General features: G+C 40.6%; 1 protein-coding gene across 1 annotated transcript; it reads left to right on the top strand.

The window, feature by feature from the left end:
• The first annotated feature begins 232 nt into the window (after positions 1 to 232).
• On the top strand, positions 233 to 10,968 carry LOC115581202 (zinc finger protein 569-like). The gene is made up of 5 exons (XM_030416112.1): positions 233 to 526; positions 1,288 to 2,220; positions 3,721 to 4,656; positions 6,974 to 7,909; positions 10,235 to 10,968. Exons 1-5 carry the CDS (start codon positions 355 to 357, stop codon positions 10,546 to 10,548), a joined length of 3,291 nt encoding a protein of 1,096 aa, XP_030271972.1. The 5' UTR covers positions 233 to 354; the 3' UTR covers positions 10,549 to 10,968.
• The last annotated feature ends 68 nt before the right edge of the window (positions 10,969 to 11,036 follow it).

Raw genomic sequence — 11,036 nt, 5'->3', positions numbered from 1 at the left:
AATAAATATCTGGCTTTGACTCAGGTCATCCCGCTAAATATTCGTTCATTTGTGCATTTATTGTGGCTGTAAGTCGTAGTTTATAAAAGAGTATGAAGTTTAGTTATGGAATGAAGCGAGGTAGATGTTTATCTAATTACATTAATCAGAGAAGCTTTAAATAAAATGTCATTAGTTGAAAGCGGAACGAAAAGCTCCCGCGCGTCCACTGTCGGAACTTAACAGCGTGACATCGAGCGGAAGTTAGCAACGCAAGCGCTAGTTGGGCAGACTGCATGACTATTGTTGTAGTAACTTTAAAATGATTTTGTAGTAGTGAAGAAGATTCTTATTGATTTTCTTAATCCCATAACAATGTCTTCATCTGAGTGTTTGAGAGAGTTTGTCAACGCGCGACTAACTGCTGCTGCTGAAGAAATATTCGGAGCTTTTAAGCAAACTATCGTCGAGTACGAGAAAGAGATCGACCGTCAGCGCAGACTGCTGGATATCGTTTGGAAACCTAAAGTAAAATTGCAGCAGATAGGTCTGTATTATTTTTAATAACACAGTAATTCTACATATTTTTTTCTGAATTTCCTTAAGGGTGGCATATGTACAAATATACATTAAGGCTCAATGGTTAATTCAGTGGTCATTTTATAACGCCACGGGTGTAGGAAGACATTTTAACTTTTGATGAACTTAACAGGAAGGCCAGCTCCATCCTCGGGTGACCTGTTGACTCAGTGCAGGATACTATCACATCACTTGGAAGCTCACTCAGATAGACTGATACAGTGGCGTGCACAGACTTTTAGAAGGGCAGGGGCGATAAGAAAAAAAAAGGGCACATACAGCATGTTCTCGCCAATAAAGAGGGCACTTTAGCGCACGTTTTTGTCACCCAAGAGGGCAGTTTGTCATGTTTTAACCAGCCAAGGGGGCAGTTTAGTGTGTTTTGCCAACCAACGGTTCACTTTAGCACGCGTTTTTCAACAATTGGGCCACGAGGTTGCCACAGTGTTTATATTGTATATCCTATGTATACACAAGTCTATTTCTATTACATACGTTTTTATTATATTGTTTATTTTTTACTGTTATTGTTTATTGTTAAATTGAACTACCCTTTGGCTACTGTGACATGGACAGTTCTCCATTTGCTTGACAAATGAAGAAATTCTGATCCCGAATCTGAAATGGCTCTGTGCAGACATCCCACTCCTCCCACTTACTTGCAGACACACTTTTTTCCCTTATCATCATAGCAGCATCTTATTTCTGTTGTTTTTCCTCTCCTTCCAGATCTACGACAGCATCATGTTTATAAGGAGAAGAAGGTTCTCACTGACCAGCAGCTCTGTGACCAGGAGAGGAACTCCAGTCTGGACCAAGAGGACGCAGAGCCTCCGTGGATTAAAGAGGAACAGGAGGAACTCTGTACCAGTCAGGAGGGAGAGCAGCTTGTAGTGAACCTGGAGTCTGATAACTTGATGTTAATTCCTCCGTATGAAGACAGTGATCACAGTGAACCTGAACCAGAAAGTGACCACCAGCTCCTCTTTTACAGCTCTGATGTAGATGAGAGTCTAAATCAGAATGGAGGGAAGCATGGAGACTCGGGATCAAGTAGAAATACGGAGCCAGAACCAAATGAAAGACGTCGCAAAACCAGAAGTACCAGAAAGAGTGTTTACAAACCTAACCAGTCAGAGGTTGACTGTAATGATAACGGAGGTAAACAGTTGTTCAAATGTGACTTTTGTGGGAAAGCCCATACATGTCAGTCAAAATTAAATGTTCACATGAGATCCCACACAGGTGAGAAGCCGTTCTTTTGCAAGACCTGTGGAAACAGATACACTGACATTTCTGGATGGACAAGGCACATGAGAAGCCACAAAAGTGTGTTGCCATATTCTTGCAACACATGTGGGAAGGGTTTCTCACGTGGTCGTGCCTTGACAGTCCACATGAGAATCCACACAGGTGAGAAACCATTTTCTTGCATCGTGTGTGGAAGAGGTTTCCGACTTATCACAGGCTTGAAATACCACATGAGAATCCACACTATAAAGCCGTATGGTTGCATAACATGTGGGAAAGATTTTCCACGTCTTGGTGCCTTGCAAGCCCACCTGAGAGTCTACACATGTGAGTGGCCTTACATTTGCACGATCTGCGGGAAAAGATATATCGACTCTTCAAGATTAAACCGGCATATGAGCCTCCATGCAGGTGAGAAACTGTATTCATTCAGATTTTAAATGTAGTTGTGCCTTGTCAGTCCACAGGAGAACCCTGACAGGTTAAAAGCAGCTGCTGAACATGAGATGGTTTTACAGACTTAATGGAGCCTTGATGGTCAACATGAGAACAACATGTCTTTGTAATGAAGTAGCAGCTTGACAATAATGTAACCAAGCTTTGATGATTTGATTAGTGAACAGTAGTATTTCTTCTCCAAAATCTTTCGAATGTCTTTGTTGCTCAGAGTTTACAATTTCACAAATGTTTGATCTGTTAAATGAATCTTATTTACAATTGTTAATCATTACCTGAGTTATGTGAGTGGATCGTGAACACTGATGTTGAAGTTGAGAAACCCTCTCTAGTGGTGGGTGTTCATTTATTTTGTCATCCTGCCAACAAGTGGGATTTTTTGAAAATATTCTTATTAATGTTTTGTTTGGTTCAGGTCCTTAAAGTTGGTATGTCGGGCTTTAGGCGTGACACAAACTAAATTTGATTTGAGTAGACTTACTACACACATTTTGCAAGCAACATGGCTGTGAAATGAATGTACAACATAAGATATTACATTTCTTTGTGAAATAGGTATTAATTAGTCTTCCGAATAGAGACACCTTTAAGATATTAGTGACTGGGAAAATGTCTTCCAATGCAGCAGTTCCTACGCTTGTGTGCAAAAAATAGGAAAAAAATATCTTTATAAGCCTAAAATGGCACCGGGATAATTAGTTAAAGATCTAACAATTATAAGCAGAACCACAAGAGCCACTCCATAAATTCTACTGTTGAATATAATGGTGTTATATCCAGCGGAAGTAAACAGAGGGCGTCAGCTACTTTAGATTACGCAAAGAGGTTATCTGTTATTATACTGTCAGTAATTAATCAACAATGTCTTCAGTCAAGTATTTGAGAGAGTTTGTCATCGAGCAACTAACTGCTGCTGCTGAAGAAATATTCAGGGTTTTTAAAAGAAGCCATTGTCGAGTACCATGAAGAGATCGATCAACAGCACAGACTGCTGGTTATCGTTTGGAAACTGATGTAAAGTTACACACGATAAGTATATTTTATTGTAATACAGTAAACATTGTCATTCTACATATAAAAATCTTCTTTTTTTTCAAAGAGGGCCTTTGTGAAAAGGTTCAATGGTTAATTAATATGTAATTTTACAACACCAGGGTTATAGGATCAAATTTAGTTTAGGTCCCTTTATGCAACATCAGAAAACAAAGATTACATAGCGGAGTGCAGAGTCTGAATTGAAGAGTCTCGCAGCCTGAGGAGAGAAGCGGCTCTGTAGTCCTGTGGATTGCAGATTCCTCTCTATCTTTTGCCAGATGGCAGCAGGGTGAACAGTCTGTGGAGGGGATGGGTGTTTGTACAGACATCCAACTCTACCTATAATTTACATGCGTGTCTGCACTTTGTTCTTTATCATCATACCCAGTGTCTTATTTCCTTTCTTTTCTGTCCCTCCAGAGCGCCAACAGCAACATGTTTATAACGAGGGGCAATTTCTGGCTGACCAGCAGCTCTGGAATCAGGAGAGGAACTCCAGTCTGGACCAACAGGACGCAGAGCCTCCACAGATTAAAGAGGAACAGGAGGAACTCTGCACCAGTCAGGAGGGAGCGCAGCTTGTAGTGAAGATGGAGACTGATACCTTCATGTTGACTCCTGCTTTTGAGGACGGTGATCACAGTGACCCTGAACCAGAAAGTGACCACCAGCTCCTCTCTGACAATTTTTATGTAGCTGAGAGTCAAGATCAGAATGAAGGGAAGCATGGAGACTCAGGATCAAGTAGAAATACAGAGCCAGAACCAAATGAAGGACACCACAAAACCAGAAGTCCCAGTACAAGTGTTGAGAAACTTAACCAGTCAGAGGTTGACCGTAATCGTAATAGAGGTAAAAAGTCCTTCAAATGTGACATTTGTGGGAAAGACCTTAAGTACAAGTCCACAGTTAACATTCACATGAGAACCCACACAGATGAGAGGCCGTATTCTTGCAGCACATGTGGAAAACATTTCATAAATCGTAGTAATTTGACAGATCACATGAGAACCCACACTGGTGAGAAGCCATATTCTTGCAGCACATGTGGAAAACAATTCAGAATTGGCCGCAACTTGAAAGTTCACATGAGAACCCACACTGGTGAGAAGCCCTATTCTTGCAACACGTGTGGGAAGGGTTTTTCACGTAGTCGTTCCTTGACAGTCCACATGAGAATCCACACTGGTTTAAAGACGTATTCTCGCAAAACGTGTGGGAAAGGTTTTTCACGTCCCAATAAGTTGTCAGCCCACCTGGGAGTCCACACAGATGAAAAGCCTTACATTTGCCAGATCTGCGGGAAAGGATGCGCTGACTCTTCAACATTGAAAAGGCATTTGAGAATCCACACAGGTGAGAAACCGTATTCATTCAAAACATGTCAGTCCACAGGAGAACCCAGACAGGTTAATAGCAGCTGCTAAACATGGGAGGGTCTTACAGACTTAAGGGGGCCTTGATGGTCAACATAAAAAGAACATCTCTGTGTAATGAAGTAGCAGCTTGACAATAATGCAACCGAGCTTTGATGATTTGATCAGTGAACAGTAGTATTTCTTCTCCAAAATCTTTCGAAAGACTTTGTTGCTCAGTGAGTTTACAATTCCTATAAATGTTTGACCTGTTAAATGAATCTTACAATTGCAAATCAGTACCTGAGTTATATGAGTGGATCGTGAACACTGATGTTGAAGATGAGAAACCCTCTCTAGTGGTGGGTGTTCATTAATGTTGTCATCCTGCCAACAAGTGGGATTTTTTGAAAATATTCGTATTAGTTCGGTTCATCTCCTTAAAGTCGATGTTTTGGGCTTTAGGGGTGACACACAAACAAAATTTGATTTGAGTAGACTTATTACACGCATTTTGCTAGCAACATGGCTGTGAAATGAATGTTCAACATAAGATATTACATTTCTTGGTGAAATAGCTATTAAAGGGATAGTTCGTGTTTTTTTCGCAAGTTTTTATGGAAAGTAAACCTCTCGTCCAGCAACTGAGCCTCGCACTGTATTTTGCAGCTCACAGATCACCTGTTGCCCAGTTGCACTTATGTGTAGGGATACGGAGGTTCTATGTTTGAGAAAATGTAGTGCCAAAAGAAAGGGCGGTCTGACGGCAATATAAAGCAGTGTGAATTTTCTCTATACAACTTACACTTGAAATGATATACATTTTTTTAGGTAAGCCTTGTTTTAGTGGCTTAGAATTGTCTTTGCATCTGGACCCCGTTCACTGCAGTACAAAGCTGAGCGTCTGGGCTGGAGCGGCTCTCTGCTCCTCCAAACTGAGCCTGCGCTGATCGGTGATTATGGTAGGGAACAGATCGACTACAGATATGTGCTTTATATGACCCCACTTAAAAAACACTTAGTATCCCTTTAATTAGTATTCTGAATGGAGGCACCGTTAACTCAGGCAGGGGCGCTGCCAGGGATTTTGGGCCCCATGAAAAGAAATCTAATTGAGCCCTTGTACAGGCTGGCAAAAAAAAATGAATACCGTTTTATATAAAATTATGCATTTCAATGATATATTTAACTATCATTCCCATATTTGTGAAAAGAACAACATGACAGTTACTTGGTTACTGCTCACTGTCTCCCCTGTAGTCCCGCATGCAGGTCTATCTGCTCTATCTCTATCTCATGGCTGTCTGACTACCTTCAATCTTTACAACTTCTGACATTAGCTTTAACTGTTCTTAAACTGTGCTAGCTGTGAACTGTGCTCACCTTTCTTTTGAAAGATATTTGTGAAGAGTTGTCTTCCCTCTTCTTGCTTTCTTTCCCTTTCTGCCCCTCAACTCAGGTTAAGATATTAGCGACTTGGAAAATGTCTTCCAGAACAGCAGTTCCTACGCTTGTGTGTAAGAAATAGAAAAAAATATCTTTATAAGACTAAAATGGCACTGGGATAATTAAAGATCTAACAATTATAAGCAAAACCACAAGAGCCACTCCATAAATTCTACTGTTGAATATAACGGTGTAATATCCAGCGGAAGTAAACAGAGAGCGTCAGCTGCTTTAGATTACGCAAAGAGGTTATCTGTCATTATACTGTCAGTAATTAATCAACAATGTCTTCAGTCAAGTATTTGAGAGAGTTTGTCATCGAGCAACTAACTGCTGCTGCTGAAGAAATATTCAGGGTTTTTAAAAGAAGCCATTGTCAAGTACCATGAAGAGATCGATCAACAGCACAGACTGCTGGTTATCGTTTGGAAACTGATGTAAAGTTACACACGATAAGTATATTTTATTGTAATACAGTAAACATTGTCATTCTACGTATAAAAATCTTTTTTTTTCAAAGAGGGCCTTTGTGAAAAGGTTCAATGGTTAATTAATATGTAATTTTACAACACCAGGGTTATAGGATCAAATTTAGTTTAGGTCCCTTTATGCAACATCAGAAAACAAAGATTACATAGCGGAGTGCAGAGTCTGAATTGAAGAGTCTCGCAGCCTGAGGAGAGAAGCGACTCTGTAGTCCTGTGGATTGCAGATTCCTCTCTATCTTTTGCCAGATGCAGGGAGAACAGTCTGTGGAGGGGATGGGTGTTTGTACAGACATCCAACTCTACCTATAATTTATGTGCGTGTTTGCACTTTATTCTTTATCATCATACCCAGTGTCTTATTTCCTTTTTTTTCTGTCCCTCCAGAGCTCCAACAGCAACATGTTTATAACGAGGAGCAATTTCTGGCTGACCAGCAGCTCTGTAATCAGGAGAGGAACTCCAGTCTGGACCAACAGGACGCAGAGCCTCCACGGATTAAAGAGAAACAGGAGGAACTCTGCACCAGTCAGGAGGGAGCGCAGCTTGTATTGAACCTGGAGACTGATCCCTTCATGCTGATTCCCCCTTATGAAGAAAGTGGCCGCAGTGAACCTGAACCACAAATTGACCACCAGCTCCTCTCTGACAATTCTCATGTAGCTGAGAGTCAAGATCAGAATGAAGGGAAGCATGGAGACTCAGGATCAAGTAGAAATACAGAGCCAGAACCACATGAAGGACACTACAAAACCAGAAGTCCCAGTACAAGTGTTGACAAATTTAACCAGTCAAAGGTTGACTGTTATCGTAATAGAGGTAAAAAGTCCTTCAAATGTGACATTTGTGGGAAAGACATTATCTACAAGTCAAATTTTGACATTCACATGAGAACCCACACAGGTGAGAGGCCGTACAGTTGCAAGATCTGTGAAAAAAGATTCACTGCCCTTTGTGTATTGAAAGTCCACATGAGAACCCACACTGGTGAGAAACCGTATTCATGCAACACATGTGGAAAACATTTCATAAATCGTAGTAATTTGAGAGTTCACATGAGAACCCACACTGGTGAGAAGCCCTATTCTTGCAACACGTGTGGGAAGGGTTTTTCACATAGTCGTTCCTTGAGAGTCCACATGAGAACCCACACTGGTGAGAAGCCGTATTCTCGCAAAACACGTGGGAAAGGTTTTTCACGTCCCAATAAGTTGTCAGCCCACCTGGGAGTCCACACAGATGAAAAGCCTTACATTTCCCAGATCTGCGGGAAAGGATGCGCTGACTCTTCAACATTGAAAAGGCATTTGAGAATCCACACAGGTGAGAAACCGTATTCATTCAAAACATGTCAGTCCACAGGAGAACCCACACAGGTTGATAGCAGCTGCTAAACATGGGAGGGTCTTACAGACTTAATGGAGCCTTGATGGTCAACATAAGAAGAACATCTCTGTGTAATGAAGTAGCAGCTTGACAATAATGCAACCGAGCTTTGATGATTTGATCAGTGAACAGTAGTATTTCTTCTCCAAAATCTTTCGAAAGTCTTTGTTGCTCAGTGAGTTTACAATTCCTATAAATGTTTGACCTGTTAAATGAATCTTACAATTGTAAATCAGTACCTGAGTTATATGAGTGGATCGTGAACTCTGATGTTGAAGATGAGAAACCCTCTCTAGTGGTGGGTGTTCATTAATGTCGTCATCCTGCCAACAAGTGGGGATTTTTTGAAAATATTCGTATTAGTTCGGTTCATCTCCTTAAAGTCGATGTTTTGGGCTTTAGGGGTGACACACAAACAATATTTGATTTGAGTAGACTTACTACACCCATTTTGCAAGCGACATGGCTGTGAAATGAATGTACAACAAAAGATATTACATTTCTTGGTGAAATAGCTATTAAAGGGATATTTTGTGTTTTTTTTCGAAAGTTTTATGGAAAGTAAACCTCTCGTCCAGCAACTGAGCCTCAAACTGTATTTCGCAGCTCACAGATCACCTGTTGCCCAGTTGCACTTATGCGTAGGGATACGGAGGTTCTATGTTTGAGAAAATGTAGTGCCAAAAGAAAGGGCAGTCTGACGGCAATATAAAGCAGTGTGAATTTTCTCTATACAACTTACACTTGAAATGATACAAATTTTTTTAGGTAAGCCTTGTTTTAGTGGCTTAGAATTGTCTTTGCATCTGGACCCCGTTCACTGCAGTACAAAGCTGAGCGTCTGGGCTGGAGCGGCTCTCTGCTCCTCCAAACTGAGTCTGCGCTGATCTGTTATTATGGTAGGGAACAGATCAACTATAGATATGTACTTTATATGACCCCACTTAAAAAAAACACTTAGTATCCCTTTAATTAGTATTCTGAATGGTGGCACCGTTAACTCAGGCAGGGGCGCTGCCAGGGATTTCGGGCCCCATGAAATCTAATTGAGCCCTTGTACAGGCCGGCGAAAAAAAATGAATACCTTTTTATATGAAATTATGCATTTTAATGATATTTTTGACTATCATTCCCATATTTGTAAAAAGAACAACATGACAGTTACTTAGTTACTGCTCACTGTCTCCCCTGTAGTCCCGCATGCAGGTCTATCTGCTCTATCTCTATCTCATGGCTGTCTGACTACCTTCAATCTTTACAACTTCTGACATTAGCTTTAACTGTTCTTAAACTGTGCTAGCTGTGAACTGTGCTCACCTTTCTTTTGAAAGATATTTGTGAGGAGTTGTCTTCCCTCTTCTTGCTTTCTTTCCCTTTCTGCCCCTCAACTCAGGTTAAGATATTAGCGACCTGGAAAATGTCTTCCAGAACAGCCGTTCCTACGCTTGTGTGCAAGAAATAGAAACAAAATATCTTTATAAGCCTAAAATGGCACTGGGATAATTAGTTAAAGATCTAACAATTATAAGCAAAACCACAAGAGCCACTCCATAAATTCTACTGTTGAATATAACGGTGTAATATCCAGCGGAAGTAAACAGAGGGCGTCAGCTGCTTTAGATTACGCAAAGAGGTTATCTGTCATTATACTGGAAGTAATTAATCACCAATGTCTTCAGTCAAGTATTTGAGAGAGTTTGTCATCGAGCAACTAACTGCTGCTGCTGAAGAAATATTCAGGTTTTAAAAGAAGCCATTGTCGAGTATCATGAAGAGATCGATCAACAGAGCACAGACTGCTGGTTATCGTTTGGAAACTGATGTAAAGTTATCCACGATAAGTATGTTTTATTGTAATACAGTAAACATTGTCATTCTACGTATAAAAATCTTTTTTTTTCAAAGAGGGCCTTTGTGAAAACGTTCAGTGGTTAATTAAACTGTAATTTTACAACACCAGGGTTGTAGGATCAGATTAAGTTTAGGTCCCTTTACGCAACATCAGAAAAAAAAAGATTACATATCGGAGTGCAGAGGCTGAATTGAAGAGTCTCGCAGCCTGAGGAGAGAAACTTCTCTGTAGTCCTGTGGAATGGCAGCAGACTCTTCTGCATCTTTTGCCAGATGGCAGCAGGGTGAAGAGTCTGTGGAGGGGATGGGTGTTTTTGCAGACATCTAACTCTACCAATTTACTTGCGTGTCTGCACTTTGTTCTTTATCATCATACCAGTGTCTTATTTCCTTTGATTTCTGTCCCTCCAGAGCTCCAACAGCAACATGTTCATAGGGAGGAGGAAGTTCTCACTCAACAGCAGCTCTGTAATCAGGAGAGGGACTCCAGTCTGGACCAAGAGGACCCAGAGCCTCCACAGATTAAAGAGAAACAGGAGGAAGTCTGCACCAGTCAGGAGGGCGCGCAGCTTGTAGTGAACCTGGAGACTGATGCCTTCATGCTGATTGCTCCTCATGAAGAAAGTGGCCACAGAGAACCTGAACCAGAAAGTCACCACCAGCTCCTCTCTGACAATTCTCATGTAGCTGAGAGTCAAAGTCAGAATGAAGGCAAGCATTTATGAGTGCTGTCGCCATAAGGGGTTTACTTGGTCATGGTCAATGTCAGCCTTCATGTGGAATAAACCTGATGTAATTTTCATGAGATTATCTTTGATCTATATGATGTACAAGGAAACTAAAAACTGAAAAGAGCTGAAACGAATTACCTATCTAATAAGGTCTGAATAATTGTCAACATGAAAGCAGTGTTATAATTATTCACCACATCTACCCCGAAACATTTTATGCGACAAATGAAGTTACAATAGTTTGCTTACTTTGCAGGTTAATATTTAGGAAGGTAATGTAGAAACCTTATGAAATCGAGTCATTTTAATTTGTGTCATGATTTGTAAAACGTGTACAACTGAGTTCAACCTCAGCTGCAAAACAAATTTGTACTCATTACGACTTCAGTAAATAAAATCAAGTATATATAAATATCTGGCTTTGAAAGAGGTCATCCTGGAAAATGATTGTTTTTAGATATATATTGCTCGTATTACTTCTG

The sequence above is a fragment of the Sparus aurata genome, chromosome 5, assembly GCF_900880675.1.
Source record: "Sparus aurata chromosome 5, fSpaAur1.1, whole genome shotgun sequence".
Lineage (NCBI taxonomy): Eukaryota > Metazoa > Chordata > Actinopteri > Spariformes > Sparidae > Sparus > Sparus aurata.
Note: the sequence above shows the minus strand (reverse complement) of the source record. Positions and strands in the feature narration are given on the sequence as shown.